The 24,780-nt window shown below is 38.4% G+C and overlaps 2 protein-coding genes and 1 non-coding gene across 3 annotated transcripts in view; 2 read left to right on the top strand and 1 right to left on the bottom strand.

Annotated features, from left to right (window-relative positions):
• The window catches only part of Sema1a (semaphorin 1a), a 149,366-nt gene that overhangs the window by 81,636 nt on the left and 42,950 nt on the right, over window positions 1-24,780 (bottom strand).
• On the top strand, window positions 6,284-6,660 carry LOC137586761 (bomanin Short 3-like). The gene is made up of 2 exons (XM_068302915.1): window positions 6,284-6,412; window positions 6,476-6,660. The coding sequence occupies exons 1-2, from the start codon at window positions 6,358-6,360 to the stop codon at window positions 6,547-6,549; spliced, it is 129 nt and encodes a 42-aa protein (XP_068159016.1). The 5' UTR covers window positions 6,284-6,357; the 3' UTR covers window positions 6,550-6,660.
• Window positions 21,495-21,567, top strand: TRNAD-GUC (transfer RNA aspartic acid (anticodon GUC)). Its single transcript has one exon. It is a non-coding gene; the product is annotated as a tRNA-Asp (tRNA).

A 24,780-nucleotide genomic window follows, 5' to 3' on the forward strand; every position in this document is an offset into this window, starting at 1 on the left:
TGGGTAAAAACAAGATGGACGCTGTTTTTACGCTTGAAAAACATGCGAAAGACAAATTCACGCGACATCAACATGCCATAAACCGAATGGGAACGTGGCTGCCAATCCAATGATCATGATGATGATGCGAATGATGGTGATGGCGATGGTTTTACATGACCGGAGTATTTTGCTGCCTTGTTGCTTTTGTTTCATTTCCTGACTGCAGTTGGTGTTGGTCCTTTGTCAGCAGGGGGTAGAGTGGTGGTTAGTTCATTCAACTGCAAAACCAAAAAACTTGTTCGGCCACACAACTTCAGTTGAGCTCTGAACAATGCCCCGAAATGAATCACCTTACACCTTTCCCCATTCCCTTTTCCATGCCCAAGCCCCATTCCCATCCTCCCCAATCTCATATCCATGTCCATGTCACTTTTTTGCTCCCTATTTGTAGACATGTGAAGCTAATAGTTTTCAGTCAGTCAGTCAGTCAGCCAGTCGGACAGACGAATATTGTCTGCTCTGCAATATTTCAAAAATAATTTTTGTCAACCAGCAGTAAAGTGACCACACACACACACACACACATCCAGGACAGAGGAGCAAGTCAAGTTTTAGCTTGATAACCCACATACTATACTACATACTACGTACTCGTATCTCGAGGGTGCTAGTCATAATTTCCTACTTTATTAAGGAGCATCACATTTGGAGTGGCCAAACAGTTTTTGTCTCCATCTGCCTCTTGTTTCAAGTGTGTTTATGGATTATGGACATCGTTTTCAAGGGGTTAGGGCAAGGAGAACTGAAGGGACACAAACAATTCTTGGTAATATGTTTAAGCTTTATGTCAAAACATTTTCGGACAAGGGCTTTGTGCATTGTGATTGCTCAGAATCACAAGAATAAACTAATGCGAATGCTTTGTGAATTTTAAATACAAAATGTTTCGCTTTCGAATAGTAGTCTGAAATTTGGATTGAAAGTATTATTATGTTCATAAAAAGTAGATACTAAAAAGAAACCTACTCCGAAAAGTAACTAACTAATCAACCCACGAATTCATCAAGTAATTACATTCTATAAAACATATAACAATGCATTCTTTTTGAAGCAATTTAGAACAAACAGCAAGCAACGCTTATTATTCGCTCTAAGCTTCATTTGCATTTTGAAATATTCAATCCCGAAAGTGAATGAAAACCAACCCAAAAAAGATCTGGTAGAATAAAATAAAATGGCAAAATAAAAGACCACAACACACACAAAAAGTGTTAAAGCATGTTTAATGATTTTTAATGGCACCCGGGCAAAGTGCACAATTTGAATGCGAAATGCACACAAGCAAGGCTCAGAAGTGTCCTTCTTTGGAAATTGATTTAAATTTTGTCGACTCAATTAAAAAATGCACTTTTATTTTAATTCAATGGCATATTCATCAATCATTTGAAAATGGTTTCCTCAACAACAAAATGCTAAAAACCGAGCAAATAAATTCTCTAGAGCAGGAACCACACAGAGAGGACAAAAGGGCGAGAGGGCGAGAGAGAGAGACAAAAGACATTGAACCGGCAACATCCTTTCATTACTTTTTGCACATTCGGTCATCAATTTTATGCATTCATATAACTGTCAATGGGCGGTAGAGTGTGGTCCATTCATGGGTGTGGTTAGACTTAAATTCTCTATGAAATCCAAGTGCAGATATGTAAAGATTTTGGTAAATTTGTTTATGTTCTTTTCACTTCAAAGGGCAACAGCTGGGCAAACATGATAAGCATAAGTTGTTTTCGGCACACCAAATAAAGCCCACATCCACACACCACCCACCGCCCCCACACACACACATACTATGAATGCAAAAATTCAATTTCAATTGAATTGCAGGAATGAATTTTGTTCTAATGGTTCCCGTTCGATTGTTAACAAACAAAATGTTCCCAGATTTACATAGAAAATTTGCATTTCTGTTTCATTGAAAATCGGCAAAATATTTTTAAAACTCTTCCATGTTTAACAACAGATTGAAAATCAATACTTTCAATGCCGCATCACTTTGGTTAAATTTCACAATAGCCAAAAAGTTAATAAGTCCTAAAATCTCTATGATGACATGGGACATGCTATTAAAGTGGCGCCTTCTATCCATTGGTTTAATGAGTATATAACTGACGGAAAAGATGCATTTCTGATAAGGTATTCTTTCATTTATTATTATGGTATGCAAAGGTTATCAATTCATTTGAATTTGAATGGAAGACTGTCTGACTCGACTGTCGTTTCTATGTGCCCTGCCTTGTTTATTTAGGTGCCAAGTTCCTTCTTCGATTCGGTAATGTCTATAGACTTGTTTTATAACATAATTTGCAAATTATGAGTAAATCAAGTGCACCAAAATGGTTTCCAAGAATCACATTTAGAATTAGATTCATAGAAGGAAAACGAGGGAGAGATTAGAGACGAGAGAGAAAGGTCGGACGGGGAGTGAAACCCCACATCGTCCAACCTTATTATGGGTTGTTGCAGCTGCTGCTGATGTCGCTTTGGCAATGTCATGCAAAAACTCAATAAATTTTGCGCAAACGATTTATCATGAGGTTGATTACGAAAATGCAGACACAATCACAAAATGTGAGCGAATGTGAATGTGGGTGGGTGTGTGAGATCGCGTGTGTGTGTGGGTGTGGCACAGACACAGTTGCATGCATAAAATAATATGGCAATATTATAATAGACATACAACAAAAAGCTCCTCCATTGCCATTTTTCACATGTCAGGACATTGATTTGCAGTTGTTACACAAAATGGCGCCCAAGCCGAGTTCGAATTTAACCCACTAATATGGCCCAGTCATTATGGGGGGTGCTGTGTCTGTGTGTGTGTGTGTGTGCACATTTTATATAATGAATGCTTTTGGGATCATAGTAATACATAGATTGGAGAGTCGACCAGTCTATTCGACTAGTTCAAAGGTTACAACTAAATTAGCATAAATTTGTGGTGTGAAAATTGACAACAGTTCGCAATGGCAAATTTCCTAAGCGTTTTCCTCTTCAAAATTGAGACATTAACGCCGGCTGGAAGCAGCTTTGATTTATGATTTCAACTACATCCATAAACATTTAAATGTCTGTGTGTGTGTGTGTGTGTGTGTGTGTCGTTGGCAATTTCAATTGAAATTCATCTATTAATATTTTATAATCGAATTTTACGTTTACCAAAGTCTTTGTTCGTGATTTGCATATTTAGTTGGGCAGAAATTTGACGAACGAATCGAACAACAATCTCCGGTCCTTTGGTCCGGCCACGTATTATTAACTGGAAATTTAATTTACTCCGCACCAAAGGACAGAGGGTTGAGACTTCATTGCACTTGGCTTAAAAGCCAAAGGATAAATCCTTTTCGACCTGTGTTCGACGCTCTTACGTCCTCTCCGTTTCTGGCAAGTAGTAAATTAATTAACTTTATTGTCAATCTGACCATTTTTGTGTCCTTTTGAAACTTGATTAAAAAGCTAACAGCCCTTCACAATGATACTCCACATACATTCATATATTTGAATAATTTATAAACATTTGATAAGAATATTTGTCAATTTTTCAGTTTTCGTTCAAGGTAAATTATTCATGCTTTTGATTTTCCACATAATAAACAATAAGAGAATTATAAATATTGACGTAAAATATTAAACTCTTGATACATTAGATTTCAAATTCAACAGCTCTACTCTACCCACAGAGACGGCAATAGTCAATTCTATGACTATTCTTACTTTACATCATTTAATCAAATGATCAAGTTTCATATTACTCATATTACTCGAGTTAATTCAAGTTTCTTAAGCTCCTTAGTGATACCATTAAAAACAAAACAAGCAAATTGTCGTGGGGATATTTAATCCATTCCAACTGAGAAGATAATTAACTCTCTATTAATATAGAATAATTGGTACATCTAATTAGCCGATTAAAAGGTCAATAAAGAAGTCATTATTATCAATAACAAATAATGATTAAACTAAATGCTTATTAAGGGGAGCAACTAATCTCATATAATCTAAATTTTTGACAAGAAAATTACATTTTATGTAAAGGGTTTTCTTTTATGGATTATAGCGTTTTCTCACATTTTGGCCATGACTTTTAACGTACCCTCACATCATTGCAGACGCTCTATAACTGATTTGTCATTGGCCATTCTGTTTCCAAAAGACTCAATTTTTCGTTATCCTATATGGACACTAAGCAAACATTGTCAAAGGTAATCATGAAACCAGTCCGTCCCTGGTCAAGTGGGTAACTTCTTTTCAGATGTCCAATCTGCATGCTGTTCTCCAGGGTTTCTATGGGTTTCTAGCTTGGAAAGGTAACGAATGGGCCGGATTCAGGCAAGGGTAACGTAGGGCAAGCTTGTGAATGAAGTTCATTATTTCAGTGCTTTTGCATAGCCTACTTTTGGGGTTATAAATGAAGAACGAAACGTGAAATTCACCTCATTGAAAATCCGTTTAAATTATATTCAACTGTGCAAGGCTTTTTTTTGTTGTTGCGCTAGTTTTATAATTAGTATATGCATTAAATAAGTTCTAATTTGCAGCCTGTTTAAGCTCTTAGTTGGTTTAATTTTTTAATTAACAATTTCATAGTCGCCTCGCATAATCGCCAAGTTTAGAGCCGTTTTTAATGAATATTTTATGTTAATGACCTGAATGAATGGGAAATTGTTGTGAAAAGGTAATAGATATCCGAAAATAATGAAATACTTTTAACCATATTTGAATAGCCTCTTAGCCGCATTATAAATTTGAGTAAGTTGAAAAAGTCTCTCTTGACAAGGAAACAAGGGAAGGATATAACTCTCATTTATATGCACATAAATTGCATTAAGAATTGACAAGAATAAAATCAAATTAAAAACTCTTCAAGGATGGTTCAGCAAATGCAAAAACTCCCACAAAAAAAAAAAAAAACTTCGAGAAATGCATTCGAAATGGGAAAGCGAGGAAATACGCTGAGCAATGCGTGTCCTTGTCCTAATAACAACAACAACAAAAGAGACGAAGAAGAAAGAAAAGATATAAAATATATACAAATAAAGAAGGAAAAATTTGGCATAAAATGGAAGTACTCTAACGCTGCTGACACGCCCTCGGGCAGAGCACTCTTGCTGATTTGGAAGTTAGTAATGTTTTTTTGTTCATTCTCTTGCCTCTGTCTCTCCCATTGCTTTTTGTGTTCTTTCTTTTTTTGCATTTATCATTCCCCCCTACCACCACGCTGATACACCTTCACCCATTTCCCTATTTGATTTACTCAATTTTTTCGTGCATTTCCTGCTTGATTTTCACGAATTACGTTTATTGCTGAATAGTCGAAAAGGATAGCCAGAGGAGAGGGAAAGCCAACACTGAACACGATGGAGAAAATTCTAGAAAAATTGAAAATGCCATTCGATTTGCAATCAACAAGCTCAATACAAGGAATCCCAGTGAAACATAGAACTTCGAATTGATGATGAATTGATTTATGTTTGCTTATACACTTCTTCCACTTGCTTACCAATTCCTTCTACCACACTTTTCCATTACATTTCCATCTGCACTTCATTTCATTTACCTTGGCACTGATTCCGTTTTTATTTCTTTAACTCTAAAGCTCAGTGGACTGGGCTTAAAGCTGAATCATGTAAAACATGACCAATATAGGACAATGGTCTTAAATAGTATATACACTTTCCCCTACTCTATCTATCTCTCTACTCTCTTTACACCACATATTTCAACGACAGACGTAAGCAAATAACTAACAAGTTTTATGATGCAATTCTTCCAGTTTTGAGTTGTGTCTACAACTATTTCCATCTAGAAATACTCTTAATTAATATTTTTCTGAATAAAAGCATTTTGATGATATTAAAAGCCAAGATATTCGAATTCCCAGAAGCTTAAGTAGCGCCTTAATCCCACAAAAGTGCAATTAGCCTAGACAGTGCCGCCGCTGAAAACCTGTTTTGATCGCGTCGCAGAACAACGAACTTTGATGAAACGTGTGCTGCGAATAGCTAAATGCATCAACACGCTTGTCAGTCAGTCAATAAAATGACGTCACTGACTAGAGCTCTCACCTCAGTTCCAGTTTCGATTTCAATAGCACAAGCTAAGTGATAATCCGACGGACTGGCTCTACTTATCTGTCAGTTCAGCGCATTTGGGAATTCTCACAGGGCAATTCCACTAATATATGTAAGTCGGTGCGGTTTCCCCACAACAGGCATGATAAGAATGAAAGTATAAAAGCTGTGCTCTACCACCGAAACGACATCAGTTCTCAACAGCTCAGCATCAGCACCAACAAGACTCAACCCTAATCAAAACAAAATGAAATTCCTATCAATTGCCTTCGTTTTGGCTGTCGTCGCCGCTCTGGCCAGTGGTAAGCATAAGCGACTAGATGATTCTGGCTAGATCAATAACTAAATACTTTCAATCCTAACAGCCACTCCCCTGAATCCTGGCAATGTGATCATTAACGGCGATTGCCGTGTTTGCAACGTCCATGGTGGAAAGTGAGACCAGAAATGAAAGAACAGAAAGCGCTGCCTAACTTGACATTCGATAAGCCTCAAAATGTGAAACAAAGAAACTGAGCAAACCTTAAATAAAATACACATGTAAACTTTATTCGTTCCACCTGTCTTTAGCAGCAATTATCTCCATTCTAATTGAGGACAGATTATCGAACCTCATCTTTTTGAAGGCCACAATCTGGTCTGCCCTTGGCACCATCAACTGATTGCATTATTCTCGCATTAATCATACCCGTCGCTTCTCGAATTAATACCCGAATTAAGATATATACTCAACTCAATGAAATTATAATATCTTGGAAAACACAATTAACACAATTATTATTATATGAAATATTTAAAATGATTAAAAATCTGCCAAATACATTGTGTATCGCATTAATTATATATGATTTTTGTGCGGTAGTAGTTGAAAATATGCCCAGGACTCGTTTACCGAACGAGAAATATTAATGAATCAGTGGCCGAAAAATGGAAATTTGAATTTCCCAAGGATTGGGCAAGTGAACTGGGACGATGCACGGTGGCATCTGCATTAACATAACATTTATGTGTGTTTGTGTGTGTGTGTGTGTGTGTGTGTATGCATAATAAGTGCACCATTATGTTCTACATAATCCAGACAATGTAGCACCAAACCAACTGACAAACTGACTACACTCTCCCTCTCCGCCCCTTGGATCCCGATAATATCGATGCGAAATTAAATTATTATTCATCGTTGTCCTGGGTTATGTCACATTCATTGGACAGACAAATCAATGGAGCATTATGTTGCGGCCAGTCCTTGAAATGTTTATTTGTATGTGTGTGTGTGCGGATGTTGTGATGTCACTTATGCATTGGCCTGGCATGGCAATTATAATTGTTATTAACAATTCTTTGGTTAAGGGCTTAATAAAATATATATTGCACACACTCTCGCATATTGCGTATGTATGTTGTTAGGTTGAAATGTAAATTCCCATTTCCATAAGTTTCAAGTGACAGATGCTCGTGAAATGCATTGGCAATATTGTAAAATCCTATTGTATATAAACATATTATTAATATTTGAAGGTCTTACAATTGGATTAAATCGGAGAACACATAAACCAGGTCAGTAATGAAATATTTGAATACGTTATTTACCTGCAACGAAAAACAAAAGAGAGAAAAATTCATCAGTAAAGTTAATCCATTATTTATTAGATATATAGTATTCTAAATCTGAGATCCGATTATAAAGTGGGTTGCGCTTTCCCATGAGCTGATGTTTTGAATCCTTTGAAGAAACTTTAAACAAACGACTATGATGGACTTTAAGACTTGGATAGTATTGAAATGGAGATACTTAAAATCCCCCCTGGCTAGCTATAGCTCTTTGTCTACCTCTCTCTCTCTCTATCTTACTATCGCCATTCCTTTTTATGTAACTCAAAATGTAGATTTATGTCCCACTAGCGTAAATCATCAAATGCATTCCTTTTGGCACACAAACTAAAAAATTTCCTTTTCCAAAAAAAAACCGCAAAGGGATGACCGAGATGAGCTATCCCGCAGCGAGAGCAGATATGGAGAAGAGGACGACATCACATCATAGCCATCATCATCATCATCATCATCATCCATTGCAAATGCCAACACGAGAAATCCCCGAAAAAAATGTAATACCTACCAAAAGAAGCCCAATGCGCATAATTTTGTTGGAAAAGGCGGAGAGTAGGGACAGAGATAGAGAACGGGCAAAGGAAAGGAGAGAAAAGAACGGAGGGAAAGCAGCAGTGTAGGTTGACTGCATTTCATTTTAGTTTCGGAAGCCAACAAAATGGCAGCCTGGCAAACAGAATAAAAAAATGAAGCGAAAAAGGAATCGGGAGACAGGGATATAGAAGGACAACTGCATCGTGTTTGTGCTTTATCGCGACTTTGGCAACCCGCTGATGATGATGTTAATGATGAAAAGCCACCGCTCCAGAAAGCTCGATAGTCCAAGCAATTTGCACCATAATTGTTTAAGATGAAAGCCGCAGAGAAGAGAAGCAGAAACAAGTCGAAAGAGGAGTCAAAGCATAGCATACTTTTTGGCATCTTTGAGCTGTTGCAGTTATTGCTTAGTAATTATGACCGTTTGAAAAAAAGATTCTATGTCAAAGTGTTTGTGTGCGGAGTCAGCGGAAATTGTCTGACAGACAAAGCACTTTTTCCACTCACTCTTTTCTAGGCGACGCCATTTTGTGTTTAGAAAACGTTTTCGCTTATCTTCTTTCTTCTTTCGGTACCTTTTCCCTCTTTTCCTGTCTGCCATTGTCTGTCTGCGTTTTGTGCACTTCCGTTTTTGCCTGTCGCATCAGTTTTTACGGCCAAGAGCTGAGCCGAACCGAGCCATAAAGTATGCAATAACATTTTATTGTAACAACTCGTTAAACGTAACAAAAACAAAAACAAAGAAATGAAGAGAAAGAGAGAAAAGGTAAAAGCAAAGGTAAAAGAACAAGCCACAAGGCTGCTTCTCGCCCCACCCATTCTCCGCCCTTTCTTTTGTCCACTGTTTAGCATAAAATTTACTGCGCCACGAACATTTGACGTTTACGTTGGCCGTCTGCCCGTAAATCCTACTAATCAAATTTATTACCCACACACTCAAACCACAACACACACACACACACACACACACATACCGATTCTTAAAGTCCAACCGCAAGACCTGCTGCCCCTTACCTCCCTTTGAACTCTTCAAATGCCCGGCAATATGCATATTAAATTTAATTAGAGCGACGGTAAACATAAATTCAGCCACTGGAGTACAACGGCTTGACGTCTATTGCTCCTGCAATGGCTAAAAAGACCAATACCAACAGCACAAGAAGACTTATAACAGAGACAGACACAAAGAACAGAGAAACAGAGAGAGAGAGCATTGGCACTTTTGCTCATGCTCGGACTTTTTGCCGCTCGAGAATATGACAGGTGTTCAACTAGCAATAAAATGGTCTAGTCCCTTTCAGATTTAAGTTTTTCAATAAAATTTCATCCGCCCAAGAAACATAATAACATCCCTAACATTTAGTCTCATACCACAATCGACTTTAGCTTTTTGGCTAATTTTGATTATTTTACTGCCTCATTTTGGGGACTCATGTTAATTATCCCACAAACGTGGCCAATCCCCGCCCCCCCAAAACCCGTCGCAGTCAACAATTTGTTGTGCACACTCCATTTAAACAAATAGAGGGTTTCGGGGTGACGCTGAGACAAGAGTGTGTGTGTGTGTGTGTGTCCTCCATCTGGGCCTCCCTGATAGAATTTTTGCTCATTTTATGCTTCTTCCGGAGTTGCCATGAATGTGACATTAATGAGCTCTCAGCTTATCCCACAGGCACCAAAAGAGTCGGAACTCAAAGCCCCCGCACACACACAGACACACACATAAAGTTTATGGTTATAATTTGTCCTTGAATTGGGCACACACACACACACATGGCCTGTTCATAATTAAATTGTTATTTAGACAGAAAAGCTAAACTGCTCCACTCATTTAGAGGTTATAAAAGGTCGACGTTGTCGTTGATTTACAAATGGAGGAAGTTCAAAATTCACTTTATGCAGAAATGCCTAAATCTCATTTGCCAAGCTCCATGACAACCTTTTTATTCCATGACGGCCACACTTTGGTGGCCAACAGAAAAGTGGCTTCTTGCCAAAAGTTCCCATCCTCTCACACATACATAAGACTGAAAAAAAGACGAACAGAAAACTTTGTAATTTAACAACAAAAAGTAAAAACATAATCCCGACTCTAGGTAAATTCAAAAAGTTGACAATAACTTGGCATTAAATTCATTAACATCATTTGGCTTTCCATCCCCACTTCCCACATAGTCCAGTTGCCACTTCATTATCAACATTATATCCTCTAACGTTCACAATGAAGTGTATATTTAATTTGATTGCTTATTGCTTTCTTTGGAAACTTCGCAAAGTCCTTTCAACGCCAAGTCTCCACACTGAAACTGAAGACTGGTCAAAGTTTGTGAAACGGGAAAGCAGCCAATTTGATTAAAAACTTATAAAAACTACTAGAAAGTTGTCATTAGATATGATGCCATTATCTAAGGGCAAGTCCCTTATAGGGAACACCTTTGCTAGCTCGATTCGGGTGGTCGATGATAATTCTCGTCGTTTTAATTGATTTTTTCAGCTTAAAATCTGAATTAAATTTTAATTTATCACACTTTTAAATTAAGGTCCCAAGTCAGGCAAATCAAATGAAGATTTATATCCACATGGCGCGTAACAACCATAAATCTCTGCACTGCGACTTACAAGCTCATTCGGTGTCACCTACCCCAGAAGGGGATGGGGTCGGGGGGAGTGCAGCCTAATTTATCTACCATTTACATGCCACTAATTACAGGAGATGGGGCACAGCACCGGCAGAGGCGATGGCAGTGGCAGTGGCAGGGGCACTTGGCTTTCATATAATGAAGTTGCATGCCCCGTCCTGCATTTCGTTTGTCTCGTAATTATTGTCAACAGAAAAATATATATACACACACGCACACACACACACACACACTCACGATCTTATCTAAATCAGTTTAATGAATGCTGTTGCTACTGATGTCGATGGAATACCACCAAAAATGATGCAGGCAAATAGAAAAGGGAAGACGGTAAAGGAGAAGGAGGTAAGGAAGGGGATGGGGAAGAAAGCATCCCGCATGTTGCACACAGCAGACAAATAGCTAAAAATACACACAGAATACGGAATTGCAGGAGAAAACATCCCTGGCACCACCCCCTTTGCCTGTCGCCCACAATCTCCCGCACATCGCCTCCCCAAATAAGCAAACAAACAAACAAACAAACGAATGAACGAACGAACACGGACTGAGAGATGAGAGAAAGTACGAACTGCAGATAAGAGAAACAGCAACAGAAAATAGAAACAGAGAAACAGAGAAACTCGAAATTAAATTAAAATCTTTCAGTTTCAATTACGAGTTTTTGTGCCACTTCAATTCCAACATACAAAACACAAATTGCATTCAAAATGCATTAAAAGCAATTTGCACGAAAATTTGCATAAAAGGGAGCACACGAAAAGTTGGTGGGCCCTGCAGCCCGGGGAAGACTTGGATAGCTAGAAAGGGATGCAAAAATTATACGCTATCAATTATAATGGCAATGACAAAAAGCAAATGCAATGCAACACAAGGTGAAGATGAAGAAGAGAACTTTTTTGTTCCACTGATTCGAAAGCCAAGAGAAAGAGGGGGCCAAAGAGGGGGCGAAGCAAAGCAAAGCAAATTGCATGTTGCATTCAAAATGCGCGCATGTGTTGCAACAAAGGGCCGAAGATACAACCACACAGACAGAGGGGAACAATTCGTCTGCTTGTCGCCTTGATCCATACCACACTCGAAATGCTTGTTCATATATAAAAGTGCATAGGACAGCAACAACGTTAGAGATGAGCACGTGATTAGGGTGGAAATGAAAGTGACATGGTCAAAAAAGTGCCTAATGGGAGAATCTTTAGTTAGGGGCAGATCCAAGGTCGTGGTTTCTCTATACACACACTTGCTATACAATAATCCTGCAGTTAGTATACTTTTCCATCATTCTTTGGATTACCAATCCATAGGTACCTTTCATTTATCTTGATCTGGGAAAGCCCCTTTTACAATTTGGTGATACTTATTTTGACCAAACAATTTAGAGACAAATTTATGGATGTAAGTGAAACTTATAAATGACTCAAATCGAATACCACCAACAAGAAAACAAATTGAAACCGAGACCTGTCGAACAATAAGTTAGAAACTGGAAAACTATTTTACAAGATATTCGAATCTTCTTTTTATTCTTTGAGTCACTTTCATGACGTTTGTCTTAAGCCGAAATGTGGTTTTAATTAAGTTCTATCAATTTATTCGTGTCACGTGTTGCTTGTCATCTTTGGAAGTGCCATGTGCCTATGGAGCGAGGTTGTCACCGCCGGTGGTGGCGGTGGTGCATTGCCGCCATTGCCGACACACGAACACGGACACGCATCAAAGGTGCAAGCGATTGCACTCAAGGCGTCAACCAGGCGCATGTGACCTGACTCCACCTCAACCCTCAGCCCGACCTAGTCGACCAGCGACCTCCGACTGGGCGGCAGATAGACCGACATAGAGATTGGCAGGGCAGACAGATTGCAGTTGCAGCCAGCCGGCGCCCGGCCAACACGCTTTTCCATCTGCCCCGTTCTCCGTCCCTCATCACTAACCACTGACAACGGCATTGTCGAAGGTGTTTGCGATTTCCCGCAATTTCTCCCTCTTTCAGGGAGCATTGAATTGAATTATTGCTTGCTGCATGCAACAAATCAGCTATAAACTTGAAGTTGCAGTTGCCGTTGCCGTTGCCATTGCAGTAAAATGGAATCGCTTGGCGATGAATCGTTTGAAGTTCTTGAAGATCTGGAAATTTAATTCGCAAACTTGTTTAGAAATGCATAAATTGAATATTAAATGAAACTGTTTATCCTTCAAGGCATTGGCAATGTGACTACCCCAACTGGCCTCACTAATAGGACGAGGAGATTGGGAAAAAGTTTCCAAGATTCCCAGATATAAACATCTGTTGTTTATATAACGAAAGTTATCATTTCCGATGTGGTTTCCCAGAAATAACACGAGATTCTTCTCGGCTATTTATAACCTAAGCAAGTTGAAAAAAACTCATTCTGTATTTTCTTTTCGGAATCAGTTTACGACGGAAAACGTTATTTATTTAAACATTATTTATTTGGACTTTAACCTCGCCCAGTCCTAACCATTTCACTGTACACACATGAATGTATGTATATTCAGCTGTTACATTCATCATTACACACTTCTCCTATGTCCATTGGTTATCTTCATTCGCTTTTGTTCTTCAGATATCCATTTGCATGTTCTGTCCATGTCTGGTCTATGGTATAAAAGGGGGGAAGAACTGCAATGTTAGATATTCTATTTGTATGTTAGGATAGTTGAAAATAGAGGGATACAAGTTGGACTTGTTTATCTAACGTCACACAGGATATTAGTAGAGGCATGACTATTTCAAAGACTTCTCTAAAGAAACTAACTTTCTTCCCTTCGAGAGGTCCCACAAGAAGCCCTTTCATTTGACATAAGAATGTCTACAAGAGCTTTAAATTGATTCAGTTATCGATACGTTAATACTTTCTCTGAGAAATCTTAACCAACGGAACTTGCATTCCAACAACATGTTTAGTTTTACGTTGGACCAAAACAATGCCCGACCAATAACTGTAGCTTCTTCCTTTTAATGTAGTGTAATATCCTGTATTTTATCCCTTTTACTCCATGATATTCAATATGGTTTTGTAAATTTGTTAGTTAAAACTGAACTCAGCGATACTTTAATGAATTTGCAGCCTTTAAATGACAACTCATTTGGCCTAGAAAGTATCTCATTAAAAACAAACTATTAACAAGAACAACTACCAACATGACACACACATACACACACACACACACTTGCATGCAACCGTTTGTTTTAATTTATAAACAAAACAAAAAAAAAAAACGAGAGAACATATAAAAAGGAGACAAGAAGACAAAAGCAGAATTGCAATACGAGTCGTTTACATTGAAGTAAGACACGGCGAAAGGATAGAAAGAGAGGGCAAAAAAAGAACTGGTAATGTTGACGTTTGATATGTGGAACACGCCCACTGCTCCCACCCACTCGTACATACAGCACAGAAACATCCCCCCTTCTCCTCTCTTCTGCTCTCCACTCTGGAATCCCACCCCGGGCGTGAAGCAACAGAAACATGTGTCTACATTCGCATCAGCGTAAAGCGCAAAAGAAGCCACAGCCAGCGCCAGCGCCAGAGCTAGAGCCAGAGCCATGCATTAAAAATCTACGCTTCCGGCTACAGTTGGGGGCATTGGAGTGTCCCCCCTCCCTCCCACCAGTCCGGCACCAATAGAAATAAAAAACTAGGGAATGGCAAATGCATTTGGAGTGTTTGCGGCAAATGCCAAAATGAAATACATAATACTTAGCAACAACATAAAAAGGAAACAACAAAAATTGTAGAAGAAAAAGTTTTATTTTGTTTGCTGAGTTGCATTTTCGGTAGTCTAGCCTACTTTGTTGCCAGGCCACACACCCACACACACCCCCACACACACACACACAACATTTTTACTAAATCATGTCCGATTTGCCGGGTGTGTTTCCTTTTTTCTATTTAGACATTATACACAAAATTTGTCTTTTTTTTTTTTTTTTGTATTTATTTAATATTTCTCTGTGAGCCATTTGAATTGTATTGTTCGAAAACCCGCGACAGGCCCCGCGGACAATCGTCGATGTATTTTCCCATTTTGAATTGTACAATTTCCATGTGATTCTCTCTCGTAATCCGCTTTTAAAATAATGAAAAAATTTGAACACTTTTAGTGGGATAGAAAATTGTTGCATATACAAATGTATAAAGTTATAGGTTTGGTTCTCCATCCAGGCCGAAAGTGCGGAGAGAGAAAATCTCATTCAGGTTCTAAAGTAAAAGTGCTTCACTTTTTTAGTTCCTCGTTGGTTCTCCCTTGGTGTGTTTTGTAGTGTTTCCTTTTTCCGCCTGAAACAATAAATCTTCTGCAGCGTATCAATAAAGCTTGCTAATTTTCCGCTCCAATTAGCAGATTCTATTCTCAACAAAATCAAAGCGAAACCAATAAGGGATAAAGGAAAGAACTTAACACAATGGGAGAAACAACTACAAATCAGAAAACTATAAAATGGGGCCAAAAAAACTTGGTATTTGTTTGCTCAAAGGAATCAACCCAAGTGGAGGATATTGAACAAATTAATAGAAATAAAATTATCCCAACATTGCACACTGTCTTGATTCTGGTTAAATTCTATTAAGTTCTACCTGAAATCTGTTCGTACTTTCTTTTGAATCTTCAGCAATTGGATAGTAAGAAACTTTGTCTAAGTTCGACTGCAAATCAGTCTTGTTGTTAGTTTACGATCCTAACTTTTGCTTTGCCGAAAATGACTTACTTTTACAACCTTTGACAGACAGACAAATCCTTATCGAATCGTCTTCTTATACCCTTATACCCTTATACCTTTTATGAGTTATAAAGATTAAGAGTATTACAAATTAAAGATTCAGATCGGCCAAGATTTGTTAAATACGATATATAATAGTCTGGAAATCAAAATCTCACACTGTTTGAAATCAGGAATAAGATGCTTTGATTGGCATTTTACTTTGGTTCTGTATTCATTACAAGTGCAAAACTGCAGAAAAATATTTTTTCAGCAAAATATTTTTTCAGCACTTGACAGGGGAGAGAAGGAAGGAAAGAATGAGAGAGAAGAGCGAGAACTTAATCCTGGTGACGCAGGAATGCGCCGTGACAAATAGTTACCCATGGAGAGAAAGACAGAGACAAAGGCCGGCTCACGTACATAGCGCGATTTTGTCACTTGTATCTGCAAGATACTTTTCGACACGTCGGAACCATTTGCAACTTGTGCATCCTTCTTAAAGAAGAGCCATCCCACACTTGCTCTCGCTCTCTCTCCCTCTATCCCTCCCGGCATCCCCCAGTAGGCAGACTTGAAAGATACAAATGTATCTTCATTTGTGTATACGTCCATGTGTGTGGCAAGCAACGCCCCTGAAAACACTTTTGTGGCGCCTCTCCGAACACACCCAAAAGAGACGTGGCACACACATGCAGCCAGTGCACACAGACACGGACGTATGTTTGCATACATATCGACAGAGTCAGCTGACGTTGCACAGGGGCAAGTTGTGTGTTTACACTCAAATATTTTTCATTTTATAGCAATGCGGTTGGTATATCCCTCACTCTACTCTCCACCTCTTCTTCATCATCATCATCATCAGCATCATGAGCATCAAGAGATTGCCGACACTCATCGTTAAAGTTTTTAGTGGAGTGTAATTAGTCTTTTCTATGGCATGTGTGGCACTCTTGTTGCACACGTTTTTATATTTGTTGTTGCCTGTCGGACAGTGTGCTTCGAATAGTTTGTAAATCCTTTGCGGTTAACACTAATTTGATGGCCCCGGCTTGTTGATTTTTTGGTCAAAAGGTAAATGGCTGCATAATGTGAAAATAATTGGTATGGAAATCGTGTTGCCTGATGCACTGAAGTTTATTTGAATTGTAAATGGTGCATTCAATTTTGGGAGTTATTCTGTTTATTCTGTAAATAAATGGGGCTATAATGTGTCCAATCAAATATTTAAAGTCGATATAATTTCAATACTTATCAGGTACTTATTTACTTTAGAGGTATTTACCATGTAAAATCTTAAACTTTTTCGATGACAAACCATCTTTGATTAATCAGATAAACAAATATTAAACTATACCAATGATATCGGAATGATTGTTATTGGAAAATTGGAAAATTCAGCTGAATTCTGTTTACAATTCCATATGCATTTTCCTCTAGCCGATTGGTACTCCGAAAACGCAATGTAATCAACATTTACAAAACGTTTCTTTCCTCTGTTTATCTAGGCCACATTCAAGTAAGTAGATGATTGTTACTGTGGAACAATTGAATTCAATTACTTAACGAAACTTTTCTCTTGGTCTTCCTCTCTCCATCCTTGTTTCGTCGTATCTATGTATCTTTATCTCTGTCTCTGTCTCTGTCGGTCTCTCCCAGTTGAATTTTCGCAAAAACAGGCAAGACAAATATAGATATAATTTTTTTTAAATTGAAATTTATGTGTGTGTGTGAAGACAAAGTCATTGGACAGAGGAAGATTCGCTTTTATAATCGTCACATGTGTTACAGATACATTTGTATCTTTTTGCTATCTGCCGGCATTCCCTGACTGAAAAGTCAAATGCAGTTGCTAGTAACAAATGCGCTTAAGCAAACTGTCAATTTTAGTTGAAAATTTTCGCTTCATTGCACTTGACTCAGCTCCTCAGCGACAGATACAGCTCCATTCTCCATTCTCCGTTCACCATTCTCTCTGGCTCCCAAGCTGTCTCATTCTCTACTATCTGTGTAGCTTTTCCATGACCCCATAATATATATGTGTAATATAAAACTTTGCTCGTAATTATTTTTCCAGAAACACCCGCATAGAATTCCCACATGGAAGGCGGCAGCAGCCATAAATTGAAACGGAGTATGGGCAGAGCAGGCGAGGGAAATGTAGGAGGAGAAGGGGAAGGGGACAGTGTCGTTGGGTGTGAAAAATGAAAAGCATCCATAATCTAATTTTATCATTATCACAGTTGTCTGCACTAAGTGACGTCACACGCACTCCATCCACAAGAAAACAGAAATGCATTCGAGAAAAGATGATGAAGACGTAGCAAAAGACAGGAGCCAAAGATCGACATAAGATATGATCAATTAAGTCAACTTGGGGAAAGTTGAAACTAAAATATTAAGTGAAATATCTACAATATATCGAATCCATTTTGATAAGTTCTTAACTAAATTGAAACAACTTCAAAAAGTTCTTATAGGTCTAGAAAAAGAAAAGTTCATGAAAGGAACAACAAATACTTCTTAAGAATTTCAACTTTTTGTGTCATCCTCTATGCGGACTAGATGGAACATTTTAAAACTTAACCTGAAGGGTATCAAATAGAAAAAGTGTATTATTGTGTAAGAAAAATCGCCTGGCAATTGACTTTGCTAGCAACAGCAGCAGCAAGTGCTGCTATTTTATGCTATTTTCATGCGACTTTTGTTTTTGTCACATACATAAAAGAGAAAAGGAGAGAGACCGAGAGAGAGAGAGAGAGAGATGGAACGAGATAGAGTGGTGATAGGAAGATGCATCCTGCTTAACCGTTCTCGTCCGTTGTCCTTGCGCTTATTGTGCTCCTCGGCTTTCCTGTGTCTGAAGTTAAGTGCAACTCTAACATTGTGCACCCAGAGAGATAGCACAACGGCATTCCATTGTTGCGTTGACTGCTTGAAAAGACTTAATTCAGCGCTCAGCTTTTTACACCCAAAGCCAATTGGGGTAAGTTCCCCCTCAACGCCCCTTCTTCGACCCCACACACACCATCTCTCCTCAGAAGTATGTATAAGCTCTAAAACTCCACAAGGACTCACCTCTCCACTAAAGACTGACACACACCCACACAGAGTTCAACTAACCGACTCTATTACGCACTGTTGTTGGAGCATTCAACGCAAATGGCGACAACATTCAGAACAGCACAGGACAAAAAAAAACACTCACCCTACAAGTGGAGTTTAACTTTTCATGATGTCCGACAAGCCAAAAAAAAAAAGTCTCAAAACGAAGAGGAAAACAAGAAAAAACCAAAGGGTTAAGCTGCCACAAAAAGTACACTCCGAGTTACGTGCACACTGGAATGAAAGATCCCACCAAACTTTAATTTGATAAGCTCTTGAAATAAATTGCAGCAGAGTGTCAAAGTGTTACCAGAAGGTCACCTATCTCGTTACAGGTATCCAAATTGGATTGCGGTCAAAACAAAACTGTTTAACTTTTCACCTTCCAAGCGGCAAATTTGTTGCCATCAAATTGACAGTGATTCCAAAACGATTAAAACTGATTAACTATTGTTCAATTTACCTCGAGATGCAATGCAAAACTACTCAAAAGACTGGTTCTGATTTTAGAATACATAGAATATGTTTCGATCTCGAATTTTCAAACAAATTAGTAAACTAAATCGTTGACTGATCGTTTCTTTGACAATTATCAATTAAATTATATGGTTTATTCATATTAGATTTGAGTCTTCTATCAAAAGAATATTCGATTGTTTTTAAGCTTACCAAATCAAATTGTAATGAACTTCAATTGTTAGAGTTCTGATTAACATACCTGCAAAGAAAGAAGATGAAAGATTTATTATTGAATTGAAATCAGATTCAGGTTGAATCGTAAAAAAGGAGAGTCCCCTCATTAGAAACCCATTTACCGAATCATAGTCGCAGAGCAATTAAAATAAACCCGGCCACTTCAACAACTGAGCAAACACACCCAATTACAAATGGACGGAGAGAGCTCGTAAACTTGGCATTTACCACATACTCGATGGGCCCAGAGCTCCGTCAAGAGGCGGGGCGAGAAAAGGCGGCAAAAGAAGGCCAACAGAATTAAAGGCCAAGCCAAATAAAATCAGGTAAAATGCTGGCTATAATTACGAGCATTTTTTTTATTATTCTTTTTTCGAGTTTAGAAAGAGGCAAGAGGTAAAACAATTATTTACATGGTTGCATGGGAAGGGTCGTCGGTTCGAGAACAGTCAACGAACGGAGACAACCATTTACAATCATTGACCTCGACCCTGTCTGTGCCGACGCCACGCCTCTGCGAGAAGATATGTATGTCTGGCAATTTATGCATCATTAAGCAAGGGGAATTAAAACGAGAGCAAAGTAACAACAAGATCAACAACATCCAATAATAAAACAATAACAACACCAATAGAAAAATGTATTTAAAGCTCATATTAAGGCCATCTAGCATCTTTATAAAACCTCATTGAAGCTTTTGAAATTAAAATATTTGTGTCCTAAACAAAAATTCGCATCGCAACTGCATTTGAAATGCTTAGAACAATTGTATTTGACAGAAATATAAAAAGGACTTCTGAAAATCCATCTTCTCCTTGCTGGTATTCATCGTCAATGCTTGATTTATACCTCCGAACACATTTCAAATGCAGATCCCGATTATTCTTGGTCATAAATTAAAGACAATTTCGATGCACTGTCAGCAAAATATTGAAACCATTCTATTTTCTATATGTTTTTTTCTTTTGCCCAAAAAAAAGTCAAAAATTTCATCACCAAAGTCGACTTTGAGATACCCTGCGTAATGGAACTTAAAAGAATCCCAACATATATTATATTAATTTGAATAAATCTGTTAATACTACGACTATTAATAATTAGAAAACAGATAGAATTCGATTGTTACATACAGTTTGTCAGTTTGCATATAACCCTTTATCTTTTCTGGCTGCAGGGTATAGAAAAGGGCCCATGAACGATTTATGGTATCGCTTTGTCTTGTTCTCTTTCTCACACACGCAGCACCCGCACACACACACACACACAAACATATCGTGTTAAATGTTTACATGCCTAATTATGATTTATTTGTGCAATCATTTTTCTCAACTGGAAATCGTCAGAGTGCCCAGCAGAGCCAATATCACCAAGGCAGTTGGTCCAGTTCGCCAATTTCCTGTGGGTGGTTGATTGCTCGAATTTGCTACCACCTCAGTGTGTCCTTAAGTCAGACCAAAGGACACACACGCACAGTTCAATAAAGAGAGTGAGAGTGAGATAGAGAGACAAATGTCCCAATGGCTGCTTCTTTGTTTATCTTAGTTAATTACAGCAAAACATTTTTAGGGTCGCTTTCGCTGTCCCTTTCGCCTGCAGCTGGCAAGAATGTTTCTGTGACAGGGGACAGTCCGTATATTTATTGTAGAGACTGTGAGTAAATGTGGGCGTGGATATGCATGAATGTGTGTTGCTTTTGCGTGCGGACAGTTCCGCTGATTAATTGCCATTAAGCATACAAGCTGTCATTATTCATTCACATACACACATACAAACATACATACAAATGTAAAATGAAGCAGGGAATACCCACTGAATGAATGCTATGTGAAATTATTATTCAAATTAATTTGTTTCGTCTCATCGTTGAGAATAAGCATTCCGAAAATGTTTACTTCAATCGGTTATTGGTTCAATTACTCAACTAGAATCGTTCAGTTTTCTTTCTCTTTGATTAATTATTTAAACAAACAATTAGTAGACGTTACTTCTATTCTATTACGAATTCTAATGATAGCGATCTGAATTTGTGTTAGAGATCCACAGCCTAACACCAAATGGTATTCGGTCACGAATCGATCAACGTCCTCGATAGTATAGTGGTTAGTATCCCCGCCTGTCACGCGGGAGACCGGGGGTTCAATTCCCCGTCGGGGAGAGACAATTAAAGTTTTTTTTTTACTTTTTAAATAAAATGTATTTATTACAAATGTATTTATTAAGCCCAAAAATTTCAATAAGTGAGCAAACTTCATTTAAACATTAATGAAACGTCTTCATACATCATTAAACTAGTTTTGTAGCCCACGAATTTCTTATTATTAGATTAATCTGCAAAAAATTTGAAGAAAAGTTTAGTTTAATTAGCCTTGGGCAAGAGGGCACTTTAGTCTGCCAACCATTTAGATAGTAGAGAGTAAAATGCAACTAAATCGCACATGTCATCATCGCCCGTCCCTTTCCCATTAACTGCTCAGCTAAACTCAACTGTGGCCCTTTACGAAGGGGCGAAGGGGGCAGTCAACAACATCCACTTGCAGTTCTGCTATCCCGTCTACACTGTTGACTTATTTGCTTTGAGATAAACGCCAAGTTGATTTATACAACCCACCGACAATTCATTCAGCCATTTGCACCAACAGTCAGTCAGTCAGTCACTCACTCGCTCATTCATTCATTCATTCAAGCAGACATGCAGTCAAGCGTACAAAATTCTCTTGTTTGTTTCTTTATTCATTGGCCCAACAGCTGGAGAGGGAGCTTAGAATCGAAAGAGTGGCCACTGCAGATACTTATCGCCCAGCTAACAAACTAGCAAACAATAAGAAAAAGAGCCAAATGGAGATGGAGAGTGGAAGAGGAAGAGCGAGTGAAAAAGAGAGATTGAGTGAAAGGCAGAGTGCGGGGGAGGAACGGAACTACGTGGCTACTTGAGGGCTCACGTCACTTGACAGACAATCAATCGGCCAGGCCATCGAGAGGCGGAAATTATTCAAGAGTTGCCGCCATCGTCGGTGCATTTGAATTTGAATGTGGCCATTTTATTTTCCACAACGGTATTCGGCAGACATTTTGTCTGCATTCAACGTGAGCATGAAGAACAACAAAAACAACATTACCATGGAGAATAGAAAAAGCAGCATGGACTAGAACTGGAGGTCAAAGTTCTCAGTGCTTGTGGGTTCGTTCTCTTCGGTTTTGGGTGGTTTATCAGCTGATGATAATATTTTATTCAATTAACTCACACCATTCATAGTGCTTCACGCTTGATTAAATTAGGCACCCAAATAATAACTCGAGACTGACCACAGCTGTGGAGCAATTGATACGCTTAGCGTGGCAGTTCTGATAACTTTTCTCTTGTTCGTATACTCGAGTACACACCCAAGTACATACATACAAAAGATAGTATATACATATGTACATATGTACATACTCAGAGACCAGCTGTTTGATTGCCTTATAGGCGCTATCAGTAACTGAGTGAAAGTTCAGAAGTTCAAGGGTCTAGCATGTGGTGTCAAATATGATTATTTCTTGACGTTTAAAAGTCAAAATTGATTATTTATACCGACATGGCCAGATACCTGGTATAACACGAACCAAAGTCGAGTCATCCGGACTAGTTCTTTTGGCGGCAGCTGAACGGACTTATTGTTAGATCCGCCTAAAAAGACTCCCGAAGCTGATGCAAAAGCAGTCTATTAACATACATGGTCTAAACAATCTGGCTAAGAGCTAATTAGAATTCGGGAGAAAGACGATATTGCTCAATTTAATGCTGTGTATTCTGTGCGAGAGGATGGTTCTAACTGGTTCTATTTCTAGTTCCTGTCTCGTTTAATTTTCAATCGTCCTGTCACACACCTTATGCTTAAGGATTTTTACACCATGCAGCCATAGGGTGAAATAGTTTATTAAAGTCCCCAAAATGTACCCCATAAAGTATATACACACATATATTCTTAATCAGTATCAACAGCCGAGTCGTCCATCTGTCCGTCCGTATGAGCCAGTAGATCTCGGAGACTATAAGAGATAGAGCCACCAAATTTGGTATGTAGGCTCGAGTAGTACGTAAAGTGATCAAGTTTATTTCAAATTCTTGCCACTTTGCCCTTTCCGCCCCCGCAATTAAAAAATTATCGATTATCTCCGGTAATTTTCTATCTCGTGCAATCAAATTTGGCACACTTGAATTTTATACTAATATCCAGCAAAATACCAAATTTGATCAAAATCGGAAAACAAATAGTTATGCATATAAACATTTTTCCACAAGGCTGGAGTTCCCCGTTGGCTGGCATGATTGAGTGAGCGAGATAGTGAATTATGCATGTAAAAAGCATTTGAACAGATTTTCTTATAAATATATAAATGCATTTGTTAGTATAAGTTTAAAATATATTTGTTGTACTGGTGCATGGTATACCTTCATTTGTATTAGTAGTGTTAGTGTTAGTACACATATACATAGGGGTATTTACTAATCTCTACCGTTTAGTGGGAAGAACAAAACTGATATTTTAATTCAAAACATTGGCTTGCAAAACAAATTCATTCTGTCTCTTTCTCGTTCCATCTACAGAGTTTACACTTGGCAAACTCCGATTTGCCATCGACACCTGATACCTCATCATCAATTTATTTGGCTGCATTATACATAAATGTATGTGTGTATCCTTTTGTATGTTTGTATGTACCTACATATGTTGGGTGAAATCTACTGCATTTACATGATGGGTCATGATCATTGCTCTGAAGATGGAAATGTCGTTTGAGGTTTCGGTAAATTTGTTGCTCGATGTACATTTGTTTATCATCTCTGAGTGGGAGTAAAATGAAAGAGCAGCACATTAGGGGGTGAGGAGGGGAGAGTGGGATTTGTGTATTATCCACAATTACTATTTGGCAAGCAAATTTTGCCGGCTTATGCTTGGTATAATTGAAATTCGATGATTCAGGTGCACACGGCTGACTGAATGCGTCGTCAGTTGCTGGAACTATCTTCTCTACCTCACATTCAGTTCTCTGGTTAAAGACAGACCACAAAGTTGACGAATCGTCGCTAGAACAGCAGAAGCAGAAGGAGCAATCCAGAAGCGCTCACAAATTTTGGGGAATCAAGGGAAATGCAACAACAGTAATTCATCAATTAAACTCAGCCTTTATAGAATTACCAAGCATTGCACATCCGGCCCAGATATATACATTTTGGCCACACAAAATGCAAATTTGCTTGCTCAAATTTGTGCAAAAGTTTTTATCCAGAGGTCGCCTGGGGTTGTGTTGGGCTTTTAACCGGCTCCTTCTCGACTCATGTGTATGTGTGTGTGCGGCTTTTGGCAATTTGGAGGCAAACTAATCGATG

This window comes from Drosophila tropicalis, unplaced genomic scaffold (genome assembly GCF_018151085.1).
Source record: "Drosophila tropicalis isolate 14030-0801.00 unplaced genomic scaffold, ASM1815108v1 contig_1009, whole genome shotgun sequence".
Lineage (NCBI taxonomy): Eukaryota > Metazoa > Arthropoda > Insecta > Diptera > Drosophilidae > Drosophila > Drosophila tropicalis.